The sequence below is a fragment of the Taurulus bubalis genome (genome assembly GCF_910589615.1).
Source record: "Taurulus bubalis genome assembly, chromosome: 12".
NCBI classification, from domain to species: Eukaryota; Metazoa; Chordata; class Actinopteri; order Perciformes; family Cottidae; genus Taurulus; species Taurulus bubalis.
Genome location: NC_136600.1, coordinates 190,994 through 210,000, shown reverse-complemented (window position 1 = coordinate 210,000; position 19,007 = coordinate 190,994). Strand labels below are relative to the sequence as shown.

At 43.2% G+C, this 19,007-nt stretch overlaps 2 protein-coding genes across 2 annotated transcripts in view; one reads left to right on the top strand and one right to left on the bottom strand.

The window, feature by feature from the left end:
- Positions 1 to 6,348, top strand: part of LOC306745145 (amine sulfotransferase-like) — a 7,608-nt gene extending 1,260 nt beyond the window's left edge. Inside the window, exons 2-7 of the mRNA XM_079227890.1 lie at positions 432 to 593; positions 1,724 to 1,941; positions 3,342 to 3,468; positions 3,569 to 3,663; positions 3,814 to 3,994; positions 5,751 to 6,348. Coding sequence (XP_079084016.1) covers positions 437 to 593; positions 1,724 to 1,941; positions 3,342 to 3,468; positions 3,569 to 3,663; positions 3,814 to 3,994; positions 5,751 to 5,875 — 903 coding nt within the window. The 5' untranslated portion in view covers positions 432 to 436 and the 3' untranslated portion in view covers positions 5,876 to 6,348. The remainder of the gene's footprint in view (positions 1 to 431; positions 594 to 1,723; positions 1,942 to 3,341; positions 3,469 to 3,568; positions 3,664 to 3,813; positions 3,995 to 5,750) is intronic.
- A 2,498-nt stretch (positions 6,349 to 8,846) lies between these two features.
- On the bottom strand, positions 8,847 to 17,872 carry rwdd1 (RWD domain containing 1). The gene is made up of 7 exons (XM_079227719.1): positions 17,626 to 17,872; positions 16,972 to 17,037; positions 16,738 to 16,868; positions 16,000 to 16,143; positions 13,514 to 13,646; positions 13,372 to 13,434; positions 8,847 to 10,860 (listed from the first exon to the last, which is right to left on the bottom strand). Exons 1-7 carry the CDS (start codon positions 17,696 to 17,698, stop codon positions 10,748 to 10,750), a joined length of 723 nt encoding a protein of 240 aa, XP_079083845.1. The 5' UTR covers positions 17,699 to 17,872; the 3' UTR covers positions 8,847 to 10,747.
- Between the last annotated feature and the right edge of the window lie 1,135 nt (positions 17,873 to 19,007).

The following is a 19,007-nucleotide window of genomic DNA, read 5'->3' as shown; positions in this document are numbered from 1 at the left end:
CTGGCTGTCGCAACATCAGAGAGCTGATTGGCTCTTAGATCTGACAGCAAACACCACGTGTTGGAGAAAATCCTTATTTTATGTGTAGTTGTAATACTTTACGCTCAATTGTTGACTATTAGTCAAGAGTTTAATCTAAAATCATATCTTGTGTGGTTGATAATAATAAAGATTATTTATACAACACACATAAAACCAGTAGTAATGTATTTCACAGGCAGACATCAAAATACCAAAGGATGCAGCTACACACACATTTCTATATAAATATATATTTATAAACACATATGAATACATCAGAACGTGATCTGTAAACTACAAGTAGACAAAAGATTGATTCTGTGACTTCCTGTGTCTACTTTGAAGGCTGCTGAAAACTGTCCGACTTGACCGCAGTTTTTTGTTAACACCTCTTTTTTATTTTGCTTTAGCTATCATGGACCTAAATGATGTCAAGACTCAGAACCATGATCTGGTGCCACACAAAGGCTTCAAGTTGATCAACGGGACTCATGATCCAGATGATGTGGACCAGATTTACGACCTGGAGATCAGAGACTCTGATGTGTTTGTCGTCACGTACCCAAAATCAGGTGAGAGGAAAACCAAGATGGAAGAGCCCTTTGGTGCACACAAATAACTTACTCACACTTCATTTTAAAATGCATCTTGGGCGATTGGATCCCAAGAGGACGGCACTTAATGCAAACAAAGTATGAATTATTGAACTTCTTACTTGAATGATGTAGATGATTTTATCAGTGATTGTGATAGTCATGTCGCAGGAAGTGCCTAAAGAAATGAAAGCGACCGACCAGACAGAAGCAGCCCCTTCACGCGGTCCTCTAAAGGCGGGATTCATCCCAGACACCAATTTGACCTGCCCTACCCTGCCTCTGATTGGCTGGTACTCGTTGCCTTCACTGGTTGGGTTGGTTAGGTTTAGGCTGAGGTGAGATTGGTTAGGGTAAGAGTGTCAGGGTAATCCAATCAGAGATGGAGTAGGCTGGGTCATGCCTTCGCCATCAGAGGGGAAACAGGTATTTTTGTTTCTCCCTTTTCTCATCTCCAGTTGGTTCTCGAATCAAAAATCAAAGCTGGCTTTGTCCATGACGGGGAACAATGTATTGAATGTTAATATTGTTTGTCAAACATCTTGTGCGAGTTGGGTTTGCCTGGAAGAAATACTGTAGATGGACCCGTCTGTATTGTTTAGTTGTCTTCTTCCTGTTCTTTTAAAGTGGGTCGACTAGGCAGGGATAGGGCAGTGCTGCACCACGCAGGCGGTCACTCCAGACGCAGGTGGAGACACGTTCTCAGCGAACTGATGTATACTTGGAACCGTCCTGGTGATCGGATCACCCAAGACCTGGTGCAAACAGGGCGCCAGTACAGGCTCCTCCTGAGAGACACCGTTGTGCCCAGTGTCCTGCAGTGGGAGTGCACTTGAGGTCAGAGTGATTCTTGGAGCTCTCAGCACAGAGGAAGAACCAAGGCTCATTAGTATGTACACACGAATGTCCTGTTCTTTTCTGCGTTGCAAATTGATTTCAACAGAGAGCAGGGTATCAAATGATCATGTGTTTTGTGAAAAGGAGAAACCAGGACAAAGCTGCACACGGAGAGCGGGAGAGGTGTGCTCACACACGGTTGACCTAATTGCTGCCATTGGACACGCAGGGTCTGGGAGGTGGAAATGAGGCCTGTCTGCTCTGTTTGACAGGGACCATTTGGATGCAGCAGATCCTGTTGCTCCTTGAGGCAAAGGGAGATCTGACAGCCATCAGTGAGCTCAGCAAATACTCCAATGCTGAGCTCATCCCCTGGATCGAGGTGATGGGCAACAGACGGACCTTTATCACGGCCCCGTCGCCAAGGATGAGAGTCAGCCATCTGCCGTTCCAGTTCATGCCTTCTGCTCTGAGCCAGAAGAAGGGCAAGGTCAGCTCTAGCCAGGTGTTTCCTTACATTCTCACTGAGAAGGTTTCTCACTTGGCGTCTACATGTCTGGCCATCGAGCAGCGTGTTGTTGGCTAACGTCATTTTAAAAAAAGACTGTGAATGACATGGCCAGCGTAAGCTAACATGTTGAGAGAATGATTCTACATGTCATCACGTGAACTAACAGAAAACAATGTTGGCCTTGTACATTTCTGCAAACCACTGATTTGTTAAATGTCAAAATGTTTGCAATTGAGCAAGTGACAAAGTAGATAGAAAGTTAGGTCGTAACGTAAGGTGGTATAATAACAAGTACAGTGAGCGAGAACATCCTCTAAGAGCCAGCCGGTGGAAGGGGTCATACAAACACAGGACTTTCACAGAGGAGACCACTGGTAAATGCCCCGCGTTCCATAATGTCCCCTCAGGAAGTCCAGTGAGGGGGGTGCTCCTTCTCAAGGCTGGTTCCGTTGGTTTCTCATGCTGTTGGTGGACAGCTGGAGGCAGCTTCTTAAAATTTTGCACAAACGTCCATCTGGACCCAAGGCTGATTTGTTTTGGAGGTCAAAGGTCGAGTTCACTGTGACCTCACGTCCGTGCCGGTACTGTAAATGTGACGTGTCATGAAATGCTTTGAGTGAATTTCTGTTACCTCACAAAATATGTGTTGTAACATTTTGGACAATGAAAATAATGCTTTGTGAAAACTACATTTTTACATTCCTCAAAATAAGACATATTATTGCCAAAGCAATAAAAATGTATCCACCCTGAGAAAAGAAGCAGAATTCCTGGAAATCTCTCCAGCTGTTGTTGCATGTTCTGGCCCAAAGTGATGCATCATTCTTAAGCTTTGGTGACAACAAACACAAACCCCGATCATTTAGTTCCAGCCGTTTTGTTGCCCTCTCTTCATCCCGTGTACTGTGGATTGTTGTAGTTGGTCATGTGACTTCCTGTTCTGCAGCTGGAGTAAACCGTACACACCCAAACCATCTCATTAACACTAATAGACCAATTTCATGTCCCAGAAGAGTTGCGCGTGCAGGAAGAAAGGCATTCCTCTTTAGGGATTCTGTAGTGCTACTATATTGTTGTTTGTTGTTTGAACTATATTGTTCCTATTCAATACATGTATGTATTGAATAGGAGGCATTTTCTAAATCTTTAAATGAAGTGTCAAAATAAGTAAAAAAAAGGTTAGACTGAAAACCTACACAACGAACAAATAACCAACAAATAATAATAGTACACATGTATGCCGTCCAGTTGCAGGCGGACACACTGATCATGTAGAATTTGTGCCGATTGCAGCTTGAAATAAATATTTAAGAGTCAGTTTGTCCCGGTTAAACAGGATGGAGTCGTAACCGTTGACACCCAGACTGTTCCTCTTTTAGGTGATCTACGTGGCAAGAAATCCCAAAGATGTCGTTGTGTCTTACTTCTACTTCCATAAGCTTGCAAACATGTTGGAGACGCCGACGAATTTCGATGACTTCTTTGAAAAATTCATGAGAGGAGACGGCAAGTTGTTCTTCTGTCGCTCACAAATGAGTGGTGCTGGTGGCATCTTGATGAACGTTTGCATGTGGTGGTGGTAACATTTCTGCATTATCCATTGCAGTGTTTGGTTGCAGCTGGTTTGAGCACATTAAGACGTGGTACTCGCACAAGGATGATATGAACATGCTGTTCATCACTTACGAAGAGATGATTCAAGTGAGAGCTGGGATAATTTCACTCTGGTCTTCAAGGTCTTGTCCACACGCTTGTCATGTCATATGTTGTAGGCTTGTGTAACAAAGTGTCAGTCTGAAAATGTTTCAAATAAATCTTTAGTGCGTTTATGCTGCTGCGTTCTCTGTTCAGGACCTGCATTCAGCAGTGGAGAGGATAGCCTTGTTCCTGGGTAAAGAGCTGAGCGCGGAGCAGCTGGCCCAGGTGGTGAAGCACAGCACCTTCAGCAACATGAAGAAGATCCCACAGGCCAACTATGAGCGGGTGCCAGGTGAGCTGCTCAGCCACCACCACGGAAGATTCATGAGGAAAGGTAAGAGTTTACTGCTCGTGAGTCACTGCAGCGCCAAAAGACTCACAACGCGGGGCTCGGATTCTCCACCAGAGGAAAGGGCTCTGAAGCCTAGTGGCATGGTGTGTCATGTGATGCTGTAGGGCCCATAGACTTACAGTTATGTTCATAATAATAGCAGTGTGTTTAAAAAGGTGAGTAAACCTCAAAATTCTTCAAATAAATTGTATTTTTATGAACACAAAGGCATTGGGGACACTGCACATTCTATTGCAAAGCAAGAAAATTGAAAAAAGTAATTGAATTTGATAATATTTTACAGAAAGTCAAGAAATATAATGTTTAAAATAATAGCAGTGTTGACATGATTTTGCTCGCTTGCTGGTGTGTTTGGGGTGATTGTCTTGTTGAAACACCCATTTCAAGGGCATTTCCTCTTCAGCATACGGCAACATGACTTCTTCCAGTATTCTGATGTGCTCAAACTGACCCATGATCCCTGGTATGCGATGAATAGGACCAACACCGTAGTACGAGAAACATCCCCATATCATGATGCTTGCACCACCATGCTTCACCGTCTCCACTGAGCACCGTGGCTCGGCTTCACATAGACGTCATCTGATTGTCACAGTACTCACAGGCAATCGTAGATCTTCTTGGATCCTCCTGGAGCTGATCATTGGCTGAGCCTTTGCCATTTTGGTTATTCTCCGATCCATTCGAAAAGTCGTTTTTCTTTTTCTTCCTCACCTTTCTGGTTTTGGCTGCCATTTCAAAGTGTTTGATATCATTTTAGCTGAACAGCCGATCATTTTCTGCACTTCTTTATAGGTTTTCCCCTCTTTTATTAATTTCTCCATCAAAGAACGCTCTTCTTCTGAACAGTGTCTTGAACGGCCCATTTTACTCTGGCTGGACAAATGCACAGCCAGCATATGCAGCGTCAGTTGCCTTGATCCTTAAATAAGGCCCACCTGTTTAACACCTATTTTGTTCACATAATCATTGACCTCACTAATTGAACTCGGCACTGCTATTTTTTTGAACACGCCTCTTTCAGTAAATTATTCAGTTTCACAGAACCAGCAGCATGACGTCATGCCTGTTGGGTCTGTTGGTTTTCTATACCTTCACTAACCTTCTAGAAACTTACTTGCAGAGTAGAAGTTGAAATTCTAACAAAAACAGTGATTTATCTTGCTAGTGATGTGAGACTGCTATTATTTTGAACACAACTTTACATTGGAAAATCTATGTACATTTTTTTTTTAAGTAAATCAACTTCCCATAATGAATACTTGAATAGCCCTTATTTAAATAATTAGGCCTTACATTTGTGAAATGCACTCATTTCCTTTCTCCATTCATGAGCCTGAGACCAAGGAAACGGGTCATTTTATACTTTTTTTTTGTCTTTTTTGGAGGAGAGTGACTTCTTTCTCTGCTCAGTTAGACATTACTGCACTATATCTTTACATATCTAATAGTTGTTTGCTGCTATATTAATGCGCTCCATCTCGAATTTAGCACATATAAGTCCAACATTTAGCTCTGTTTTGTTCTCCACCAACTCCCACGTTGACTGAGTGGCAACTTTCACATAAAAGCTTCATTTTGATCCATTGTTGTTGACATGAAAATATTGAAGTGCTTTGAGTATTAGTGACATTTTGGGAGTCACCAGTGATGCACTTCACAATGTGTACTGCACGGACGAGTGAGGATGGATGACTCCAAACTTTTTTCTTCTGGTTTCATGTCCTGTGAACACCAGGCACCATCGGCGACTGGAAGAATCACTTCACTGTGGCCCAGAACGAGAGGTTTGACAAGGTCTTCCACGGAGCGATGGCGGACATCCCTCTGGTTTTTCTCTGGGACATCAAGGACATTGCGTAATCAGTTGTTGGTCACATGACAACACCAAGAAGAAGATAGTAGCAGCTTCATGAACATTATTCACGTCAGCACCTCTTTCCCCGTTGCCGTCCACTTTCCGCAGTTTTCCAAAGCACATTATAATGTTTCCTTCATTTCAGGCACCCATTGGTTTCCATTCATTTTAGTTTACCTTGAAAATCTATGCCAAGCTGCATTGAGGACAGAATATGTACTCATAGTAGATTTAGTTTACTACATCCAGTAGAGATGTTGTGATCTCAACGCAGTAAGCCTTGTTGTCTTGTGCTCATATAGAAATATAACTCCAACCATTGCCTGACTAGCCGGATTTCTATTAACATATTTTTATATTCCTTTTGAAGCATCGCATTAGAAAACTTGTATGGAAACTTAATAAAATGTTCTCATTTGCGCAAAAAAGTGTTGATGCTTGCTGGAGGTGTTCTTTGCCTTTGTCCGACAGAGTTGAAATGCACCGGATGGTAATGGGAACCTTTGCTGAATAAACTCTGAACTCTGAGAACAATTGCAACAAATTCCTGAAGATCTATCTCGATTTTTTTTTTTTTTTTTTTAACCTCTTCTCCTCTGTTTACCGGTGGGCAGAACGCAAAGTCAAGAACTTCTTGATCAAACTACGGTTGGCGTCGCTAAATGTCTTCGTTCGAAACCAATTGACTGAAACTTGGTTAATTCAAATGTATTTTTGCGACATTTCTAAAGACTGCTAAAAATTCACTTCCCGATTGAAACCGACTACTGTTAGCATCCATCTGCACAGTCAGGGGCCAAGGCGGTGACACTATGTAAAGCAAACTTTACTCACAACTCTTTCACCATGGGACAATGCGAAGAGCCAGCTTTCTTTTAACTGTTCACATTTTTGTTTGGTTTGTCCCTTAAGGGCTGCTGTAGAAACATGGCCCTTGCAACATGGGCACTGACTCTGGGACGAGGACAGTCTCTCTATGACGGGCTACAGTGAAAACATAGTTATGATTATTTTATTCCATGGATGTCAATATCCCCAAAATCGTACACATTTGAATGTATATGCATGTTTGGTTTTATACATTACATTTCATTTAGCTGACGCTTTTATCCAAAGCGACTTACAATAAGTGCATTCAACCATGAGTACAAACTCAGAACAACTGTTGTGAAAAGGAAGGCAACTTTGATTCAAAGTAAAACAATGGTATGTTCTATGGACTTCCATCGCTGCTAAATATACAGTATAACTATAATACTGATGATTACATAAAAATATGAAATAATGGCCAAAGTGTGTTGTCTCAGTGGACAACACTTAATGTTAATGTCAATTCCCACTGAAAAGTGCGCTAAATCCGAATCGCATCACGCGGACGTGTGTCACAAGAATCAGGAATCTTCAAAAAGATCTTCGACTTGGAACGACGATTCAAAATGATGAAACTCAAGTTAGTTGTGTCTGTAACGTCAACCTGTAATGTTTGATTGAATGAACTCGTCACGGGGGTTCTTATGTCTCGTGTCCTCTGAGCGCTGCGCTGGGCCCTGACTTCTACGAGCTGTATGAAGCTAACGCTGCTGCCGGCTAACGGAGGAGAGGACGCTCCATTGTCGTCGATAGTTGAACAAAAAGCATGCGAATTAAAACGCTTCTCGTGTAAAGTGAGGAGTCGGCAGTCAATGACGTCATAAAACATGGTAAAATAAAAAGTGTAATCACCGTGTTACACACGGTCATAAATGAGAGGAGGTATGAACGAGACGTTCACACAACCTGGCGTAGTAACAACTACATTACACTATACCGCCATCACATTCATTTCAAAGGTCATGAACGTTTATATGAAAGAAATACTGTTGACATTACTATTGTTCAATTGAGTGAAGGGTGCAAAAGAAGTTGTTTAGGACTTGTTTGTGACTTCACAGCTTGAAACTTAATTGACTTTGTCCCACCCTCTGCAACTGGTAATATCTTTAATATCTCTCTAAAACATTCTTTAGCATCCATATTGAACAATAGTAATGACCACTTTGATATATTCATGTAGAATACATTGAACTATTTGTACAAATCCATCTTGTGATGTAACAATGTGATACAACCCATGAGCAAGGAAGCTGAAGGCTGAAAGCAGAAGGTAGTGTGGGTTCCCTCCACGTTCTCCCCGTGTCAGCATGGGTTCCCTCCTCATTATCACTGTGGCAGCGTGGATTCCCTCCTCATTATCACTGTAGCAGCGTGGGTTCCCTCCTCATTATCACTGTGGCAGCGTGGGTTCCCTCCTCATTATCACTGTGGCAGCGTGGGTTCCCTCCTCATTATCACTGTGGCAGTGTGGGTTCCCTCCACGTTCTCCCCGTGTCAGCATGGGTTCCCTCCTCATTATCACTGTAGCAGCATGGGTTCCCTCCTCATTATCACTGTGGCAGCGTGGGTTCCCTCCTCATTATCACTGTGGCAGCGTGGGTTCCCTCCTCATTATCACTGTGGCAGCGTGGGTTCCCTCCTCATTATCACTGTGGCAGTGTGGGTTCCCTCCTCATTATCACTGTGGCAGCATGGGTTCCCTCCTCATTATCACTGTATCAGCATGGGTTCCCTCCTCATTATCACTGTATCAGCGTGGGTTCCCTCCACGTTCTCCCTGTAGCAGCGTGGGTTCCCTCCACGTTCTCCCTTTGAATGTGAGCCAGCGCCCCTGACCCTGAATAGGATAAGCGGTTCAGATTGTGGAACACGCATACATATGTAGATCTTTATTTACTTGGACCATCGTGGTTCCTCCCTGTAACAAACCCTCCACACTGTTGTCATCAGCAGGACCTATTGATACTGCATCACGTATCATGTACGTTGTGTATTTGTTTTATTTCATGTCGTCTTTTAGACTTGTGGAAAGAAAACATCTGAAACACACATTTAGATGTTTATTTTACTACTTTGTCTATTTGAGACTGTAGATTTCTCCTAAATTCACAAAGTTAGCATCAGAAAATGCCTCATTTGCATATTTAAATACATTTCAAGAAGTAAGTAATCAACTCTGGGAATTTCATGGTGATATCCAGTCGGTCTTTATAAAATCCCATTCAGCTGTTGTGTTTTTATTATGTACATCATTTTACAATACATATCTGGCGTATGACTGAGTGATGACAGAAAGTGTTCAAGAGCCTCGAGTGGTCAGAAGACTAGAAAAGAGACAAACAAGTCGTCTATACAACATTTGTCTTTAAAGGACGTGTTCTCTAAATGTGCTGTTCCTCAAACCTCCTCTTCAGCAGCTCTTACGTCTACAAACTTCTCTATGTTCTGTTTGTTCATAAATTATTCAGTCTGATACATCTTATATCCTAAAAACCAGGGGGATCATTTTTTCATTGCTGCCGATGTTATTTTGTGATTCATGAGTGATAAAACATAAAAGGTGTCCGGAGTGAAACCAGAACCTGAACCCGGCTCTCTGGCGTTCAGACTTCTCCTGAAAGGTTTGCAAACGAGCCGGCACATTTTCAAAGAAATTGTAATAAGTGTTTTTTATAATTGTCTTAATGTAAGTTATCAAATGGGGGATTTTCATGGTGATATCTACTTGTTATATGTTTTACCTTTTTGACTCTTGTTGTATTTAGAAATCATTAAGATAGTCAGTATTTGTAGTTACATGTATTCAGAATATTTATCATATGACACATGAACAAAGTATATATCATACATATATATTGTTTTTACATCCACAGTATTTCCCTTACAACCTCACAAATCAATATTTGGAGTAACGATGGACGCTTATTTCTTTGAACTGTTTTGAGTATTTTCAATATCTTTCTTCTTTGACTCCTTGTGAAAATTATCGCTACGAGGAGAGAAACGTTAAATACCAACCTCATGGTCAGTTCATAAAATCATACGCTGTTTATTTCCCTTTTAAATGGAGCCCTGTTAGTGAGGAACATGCATCAGCTGAGTCTGAGGGTTGAGCTCATGACAGATGTGCCAAATCTTCTCTGCCAATGCCAAACAGCTGATTCTGCTGTTGAACTCTTGTTTTGAGCCTCCGGTTCCCCAAAGGTGCTTCATTGGAGGCAATCTCAATGCAGAGATATCGAGATGAGATTCTGCAACCAGCAGCAATCCCATTGCTCCCAGTCTGGGACCGAACTCCATCCTCCAAGATGTGAGCGCTCGCCCCCACAGAGCGGGTTCATCAGAGACCTGCAGAGTCTGGAACGGCCTCCAGCAGTCCTGACCTCAACCAGCTGAACATGGTCGATCAGCTGGTTGTTCAGAGTTCAACAGCAGAACCAGCTGTTTGGCTTTGGCAGAGAAGATTTGGCACATCTGTCATTCTCTCAACCCTCATCCTCAGCTGTGCTGCTCATCCCACAGATCCTCACAAATGGGGCTCCATTTAAAAAGGGGAATAAACAGCTTTGCAAGGGTATAAAACTTATTGTCAAGAAGCTTTGTTACAGAGACAATCTAGCAAACACTAACTTTTTGTTCGATGTTTATATTTAGCTGCCAATACTGTGTGTGCCCTTCTAGAAGATGTTTGATATTCACACTAATCTAACTTGTATTGCTACGTTCATGCCATGAGAACCTCTGAACACTAACTCCACTCCCTTCCAGACGTGATTGTATGAAAAATTAAATATGATATGATGTTGCCCTCTTCTGGCCCGTCACCGTCAAACAGCACCAGAGCCGAGTCACACCTTTATTCCGTCAATTTAATTGTTCAGTCATATAAATGGACACTTGTTGTGGTGTGTGTGTTATTCAAGAGGATTCCCTCTCCAACTGCTGCTAAGAGTCTTTCGGATCCCTGTGGCCGGTCAGCTGCTGGACCCAGAGGAGCCGGGGCTTCAGTCCTCGTCACTCCCCAGGGCTAAGGGGTCAAAGTCGGGGTCGTCCTCATCCAAGTCCAAGTCCTCAATGTCCTGGAAGAGCGACTCATCCACTTCCACGTTGTTCCCGGCTGCAGAGGAGGAAACAGATGTATGAGAAGTGGCCGAGTACAAACTTTGGTGCGTGTCCTCCCGGTTCCAAGCCTCCAGTTCGCCGTCTTGTTTTTTATTTATTTTTATTTTGCAATAAAATATGAAACCTCCTCCGAGTTCACTGCAGTCTCAAATATTTTTGTACTTTGTTACCATCAGAATGTTGTTGATGATGCGGTTATGGAAATGTATATAATGAATATTAAAATAAACACTGCAAAACGTTGGTTTTTAAAGGCTCAATGCCAACAAACAAGGAATATTTAGTTCAGGAATTTGGAAATAATTACATCAAATTTTTCTCAACCAGTTTAGACTTTTAGACTATTGCACACAATGTGTCTGTACGTTATTAATAATTATAATGTGTTCATAATGTTAGGTTACTTTATTTGTACCCGTAGGTAGACTTCACAATAGAAAGCGAGGCGTCCATCAGACGACACGATAACCTCAGTGTTCCCCGTTACAGCTTCAGGGGAACCGACACTTAAACCAGTGGTTCTCAAACTCTTTCTGTCACGTCCCACTTTGGAGGAAGAACAATGTTCACACCCCACCGCCCCAACAAAGTTGTAACAACATTTTTATTGCCTTAACAAAATGTTTGACTCCATCTTTGCTTTTATAAATCAAAGAATAAAGAAAATTGCAATCACTTACATTGACTGGTCCTAACCCATTGACGGTACATTGACTGGTCCTAACCCATTGACTGTACATTGACTGGTCCTAAACCATTGACTGTACATTGACTGGTCCTAAACCATTGACGGTACATTGACTGGTCCTAACCCATTGACTGGTCCTAACCCATTGACTGTACATCGACTGGTCCTAACCCATTGACGGTACATTGACTGGTCCTAACCCATTGACTGTACATCGACTGGTCCTAACCCATTGACGGTACATTGACTGGTCCTAACCCATTGACTGTACATTGACTGGTCCTAACCCATTGACTGTACATTGACTGGTCCTAACCCATTGACTGTACATTGACTGGTCCTAACCCATTGACTGGTCCTAATCCATTGACGGTACATTGACTGGTCCTAACCCATTGACTGGTCCTAACCCATTGACTGGTCCTAACCCATTGACTGTACATTGACTGGTCCTAACCCATTGACTGGTCCTAACCCATTGACTGTACATTGACTGGTCCTAAACCATTGACTGTACATTGACTGGTCCTAAACCATTGACTGTACATTGACTGGTCCTAAACCATTGACTGTACATTGACTGGTCCTAAACCATTGACGGTACATTGACTGGTCCTAACCCATTGACTGGTCCTAACCCATTGACTGTACATCGACTGGTCCTAACCCATTGACTGTACATCGACTGGTCCTAACCCATTGACGGTACATTGACTGGTCCTAACCCATTGACGGTACATTGACTGGTCCTAACCCATTGACTGGTCCTAACCCATTGACTGTACATTGACTGGTCCTAACCCATTGACGGGTCCTAACCCATTGACTGGTCCTAACCCATTGACGGTACATTGACTGGTCCTAACCCATTGACGGTACATTGACTGGTCCTAACCCATTGACGGTACATTGACTGGTCCTAACCCATTGACGGTACATTGACTGGTCCTAACCCATTGACGGTACATTGACTGGTCCTAACCCATTGACTGTACATTGACTGGTCCTAACCCATTGACTGTACATTGACTGGTCCTAACCCATTGACTGGTCCTAACCCATTGACGGTACATTGACTGGTCCTAACCCATTGACGGTACATTGACTGGTCCTAACCCATTGACTGTACATTGACTGGTCCTAACCCATTGACTGTACATTGACTGGTACTAAACCATTGACTGTACATTGACTGGTCCTAAACCATTGACGGTACATTGACTGGTCCTAACCCATTGACTGTACATTGACTGGTCCTAACCCATTGACTGTACATTGACTGGTCCTAACCCATTGACGGTACATTGACTGGTCCTAACCCATTGACAGTACATTGACTGGTCCTAACCCATTGACTGTACATTGACTGGTCCTAACCCATTGACGGTACATTGACTGGTCCTAATCCATTGACTGGTCCTAACCCATTGACTGTACATTGACTGGTCCTAACCCATTGACTGGTCCTAACCCATTGACGGTACATTGACTGGTCCTAACCCATTGACCAGTGTGGAGCAGGGAACGTCCATCTGACCCTTGTATTATTGTCATTGTACCTGATATGTGAAAATCAATAAAACATACACAACCATTTGAACATAATATGTTTTGTACTAAAGAAACTCGCATCTGATTCGACCATTGAACATATCTTAAAAATCATTTGGGATTGATGAAAAAACATCAACGTTGACATTTGAGTTATGGAATTCATGTTAATGTTGTGCATTCAAATAAAATAGATAAAGTAAACCTCTTGTTTGATGTTTTTCCCCAATACGATAACATAATAACCACCAGATGTAAAACACTCACTTTCTTCCAGGAACTGGATGTCAGACGTGTCCAGGTTGTGGTCCGTCTCAAACAGCTTCTTACCTGCAAGAGCACATGACCTTCTGTTAGAATGTTCCTCTCTCACTGGGTCGAGGTCTTTGAGACGCAGCGGAGACGTTACCGCTGAGTTTCAGCTTCCCTCCCTGCTCCTCCTCCTTCTGCCGATTCGTCCTCAGCTCGGCCATCTCCAGCTCAAACTTGGCTTTCCAGGTCAGGAAGTTTTCAATGGTGACCACCGTGCCCTGGAACAACACCTGACACACACACACACACACACACACACACACACACACACACACACACACACACACACACACACACACACACACACACACACACACACCTTAGAGGGAAACTGCTGCACACACTGTTCATGTTGCTGCGATGTTCACTGGGGGAGAGGGATCGATTCAGCATAGTATCGCAATAGTTTGCGTGCCGATATTGTATCGATACACGGAAGCCAAGTTTCGATCTTTAATGTAATCAATTATGAGAGTCATCGGAGAAAGAAATGAGAAATGCGCCGTCGGCGTGTAAATCAAACGTCTGGACTTCCTGTCACTCGTAGCGGCGCTGCTGCACAGCTGCTGCACAGCTGCTGCACAGCTGCCGAAAGTCGCCAGTTAACACGGCCGCCTGTTGATCCGTAACACCGTCATCCCGACGCAGTTCCTGGAGAAGTAATATTATGAACCCAGACACGACGGCGTTTGATGCTCCGACCTCTTTGGAATTTCCACAACAAGTGTAACGCAGAAATAGTAGTTATTTTCATGGTGGAGGCAGAAATGGAAACTCTTTGCACGGCGATAAACCACAGAGATAAGCCCCGCCCCCTCTCTGGCGCGTCCAGCTCGAATGACGCGACTATGCAGACTGTAATGATGAAGTGACTATGTAGACTGTAATGATGAAGTGACTATGTAGACTGTAATGATGAAGTGACTATGTAGACTGTAGTAATGAAGTGACTATGCAGACTGTAATGATGAAGTGACTATGTAGACTGTAATAATGAAGTGACTATGTAGACTGTAATGATGAAGTGACTATGTAGACTGTAATGATGAAGTGACTATGTAGACTGTAGTAATGAAGTGACTATGCAGACTGTAATGATGAAGTGACTATGTAGACTGTAGTAATGAAGTGACTATGTAGACTGTAATAATGAAGTGACTATGTAGACTGTAATGATGAAGTGAATATGTATACTGTAATAATGAAGTGACTATGTAGACTGTAATGATGAAGTGACTATGTAGACTGTAATGATGAAGTGACTATGTAGACTGTAATAATGAAGTGACTATGTAGACTGTAATGATGAAGTGACTATGTAGACTGTAGTAATGAAGTGACTATGTAGACTGTAGTAATGAAGTGACTATGTAGACTGTAGTAATGAAGTGACTATGCAGACTGTAATGATGAAGTGACTATGTAGACTGTAATAATGAAGTGACTATGTAGACTGTAATGATGAAGTGACTATGTAGACTGTAATAATGAAGTGACTATGTAGACTGTAATAATGAAGTGACTATGTAGACTGTAATAATGAAGTGACTATGTAGACTGTAATGATGAAGTGACTATGTAGACTGTAATAATGAAGTGACTATGTAGACTGTAATGATGAAGTGACTATGCAGACTGTAATGATGAAGTGACTATGTAGACTGTAATGATGAAGTGACTATGCAGACTGTAATGATGAAGTGACTATGTAGACTGTAATAATGAAGTGACTATGTAGACTGTAGTAATGAAGTGACTATGTAGACTGTAGTAATGAAGTGACTATGCAGACTGTAATGATGAAGTGACTATGTAGACTGTAATAATGAAGTGACTATGTAGACTGTAGTAATGAAGTGACTATGTAGACTGTAATGATGAAGTGACTATGCAGACTGTAATGATGAAGTGACTATGTAGACTGTAATAATGAAGTGACTATGTAGACTGTAATAATGAAGTGACTATGTAGACTGTAATAATGAAGTGACTATGTAGACTGTAATGATGAAGTGACTATATAGACTGTAATGATGAAGTGACTATGCAGACTGTAATGATGAAGTGACTATGTAGACTGTAACACAAGCAGTTCAGCTTGTCAGGTGCAACATTTATGACAGTGTTGGTCAGTTTGTCCCATTTTCTGCAATACAAAAGGTTGAAGTGAGATGAACAGACTGAAAACTTTATCTTATCAGATGAAATATGTTGACAGTTTTCCTTTGGGCACAATTTGTTCACGCTGCGATGTTCACACACGTTCACTAAAGGTGCTCGTGTTCTGATTCACATTGTTATTAGATGTGTCAAGATAATAACTAAAATAAATACTTTACCTTTCACTTGACCGAGAGACAGCGGTGAAAAAGGAGTTCGACAATGTGGACGAGTTCAGAACGAGACGCACGATAACAAGCGATGTTTCATTGCTCGGTCGGGTTCTTTCCATAAAGTCGTCAGGCACTTCGGTAGCAATCTGAGCCCTGACAGAGAGCAGCTCTTCCCAACCCTGTTGTCCCAAACAACGAGACTGGGTCTGAAAATAATGACTTGATATTGATTCCCGTTTCCTGTTCTCACCTTCTCGGCTTCCTCTGCCTCGGCCTCTTTCCGCTGTTTCTCCTCCTCTCGTCTGTTTTTCATCACGTCCACGATCTCGTTGAGTTTCTCCTGAACGGCCGTCACCAGGGTGAAGATCATCACCATGCCCAGGTTCTCTTCTGCCTGCAGGAGCACAGAAACCCCCTGTTGGTGCGCAGCATCACTGCATAGTGCATTTATGAATATGATCATCAGACGGCAGGCAGCTAGATATGCGTTCTCGGCCTCTGATTGGATAACGCTGCTGGTTGTCTCTGGGGACAGAAACACCTGAACTAGCTATAGTTATTAGGATTAGTTCCAACAAAAGCCATATGAGCCATAATCACATTATTTGCCCCACATGTCAAATTCAAATCTGAATATAATGGAGAGGATTAGTCTCGTAAAATAACATTAAAACACTTTTCCAAACAAATGTTACAAAGGACTTCATAGCCAACACCTGCACAAACAAAAGTACAACGCTGTAGCTGTGAAAGTTGCCTCTGACCGTCTGGTTACAAACAAACAACAAACAAAAAGAACTTTGCAACGTCCTCCAACGAGCCCGACTGGATCTCTGCGTCGGGTCGGTTCTGGACCCGTTTTCTGCTTAACGTGCTGCACTGAACAGCTCAGTAGCGACGGACCAACAGGACCCGAGGTGGGTGTTCCCTCTATCGGCAGCTCAAACCAACACACTGAGCCCCCGGTGGGCCGGGACCCTGGACAGACCTGCTGCTGCAGCAGGGCCAGCACGTCCTCCCCGTCCACCTCCTCCAGGTTCTCCTGGGAGTAGATCTCCCACAGCGGCGGCTCATCCGGGTATTTCTCTACGTACGTGAACTTCAGCGTCGCTTCCACGACTGCAGAAGAAAGGGGTTTGGAATATGAAGCGCTTATAGATTTACACACACACACACACACACACACACACACACACACACACACACACGTCAGTGTACTCACTTTCTCCATTTTCATCTGCATCCGACGTCACAGTGACAGTAAAGCTGGTGGGCTCGTCTGAAAGTACTACACACACACACACACACACACACACACACAGTCAACGTTGTCATTCTACAACAACAATAATAATAATAATATAGATGCACATAATTCTAGTTCATGTGCTCTCAGGTATCCACAGGAGAGGCCCGCTGCACGGCCTGTCTCACCCCTTATGTCTCACCCCTCTCATGTCTCACCCCTCATGTCTCACCCTCTCATGTTTCACCCCCTCATGTCTCACCCCTCATGTCTCACCCCTCATGTCTCACCCTCTCATGTTTCACCCCCTCATGTCTCACCCTCTCATGTCTCACCCTCTCATGTCTCACCCCTCTCATGTTTCACCCCCTCATGTCTCACCCTCTCATGTCTCACCCCTCTCATGTCTCACCCCTCTCATGTCTCACCCTCTCATGTCTCACCCCTCTCATGTCTCACCCTCTCATGTCTCACCCTCTCATGTCTCACCCCTCTCATGTCTCACCCCTCTCCTGGCAGAAGAAGGGACATTTCTCTTGCAGGAGCTAAATGGCGCTAGCAGCCAGCTAGCCGACGCGCTGCCTGCTAGCTCGCGCCGCGGTGTCTCCGGTAACTTTGGCTGGTTCCCACCTGTGAAGGAGTCCGGGTAGATGGACTCGATGGCTTCCAGCTCGTTCCTTTGCTCTTCGGCGTAGTCCGTCATCTTCGCGTGGCTGCAGGTTATCTGGAAGTTGGACAAATCATCACCGCTGCGTCCAAGCTAGCTGCTGCGTGCTCACACGGGGCTGATCGATGCGCTCGGTGCTCGGACCCTTTGGTCTGATCGGTGTTGTGAGAGACTGCTGCTGAACAATGGGAAACAACACAAATTCGGAGCAGCCACGTTGTTCTCGTTCAGCCATCCTCCCTCAGCGACATGTGACAGCGATCAGGGATCCATTGGTCGGGTCTGGTGGTGTAATTCAGAGAATGCGACAGTGCCACCAACTGGTAAATATGGGACCTGCAGAAGGAGACCGATCCTCCTGGGAACTGAGAGAAGACAAATATAGAAGATAAAAAAAATAATTATGGCTATAGAGTGATATTAAACCAATAATACATTCAACATGATTATAAAACCAAATAATTCATCTGGATCGTTTCACTTGCTTGTTGGTTGCAAGGATGGTAGTACAAGTTATATTAAATCTGTCAATGTACTGTGTAAAGTACTGAACTCCAGTCTGCAGGTTGTAGAGTAATCTTGCCAGTATGAAAGCCCAGGTAGCACAGGTGTGAATCTATTATGATGGAAAATAACACCAATAAATGAAAGGTAATAAGAGGAATAAAATGTAACCTCACACAAATCTATTTGGGTTAAATGCAGTCAGGTCGTAGTGCATCATTGGGATCAAACATCAACAACACTACTGCTCATCTGAGCCTTCTTGTTCTTGTTCTTCTTCACCAGGCTCAAACTCATCCTCATCTCTCTCATCATCTGATTCTCCCTCAACTATCTGGTACAGCATCCTTTATGCTTGAGTTCTGTCTCCGACAACAATGTTGAGTCATTAAATACATTCATTTTGTCCTGGTGTCCACTAGAATTGACATTCATAAAAGCACTCTTATTTAAATAAACAAATAACTCGAATGCTTTCAGAACTAAATGTATCATTCCTGACATTTTAATTTTTATGGAAATGTAACTTGTCAATCTCCTTCAGTGGAAAACAAATGCGATGTGAAACACTTAAATGTCTTTAAGTATTTATTAAACAGAAACTTGGAAATAATTCAATTGAATGGGCAGAGCTCTTCCCCACAAATGGTTCGGAGGTCTGACCCGGAAAAAATAGTTCACATGAGTTTTATACATCAACAATTATTCTTTGAAATGGTTGCCCTCTTCCCTTTCCCCTCCCCCCACACTGCCATCCGTGTGCAGACAGGGCACAGTCCACGTCACCTAGCTGGCGCCTGCCGCTTGGTCGCGGCCCTGAGAAAGAAAAGTGATCGCCCAG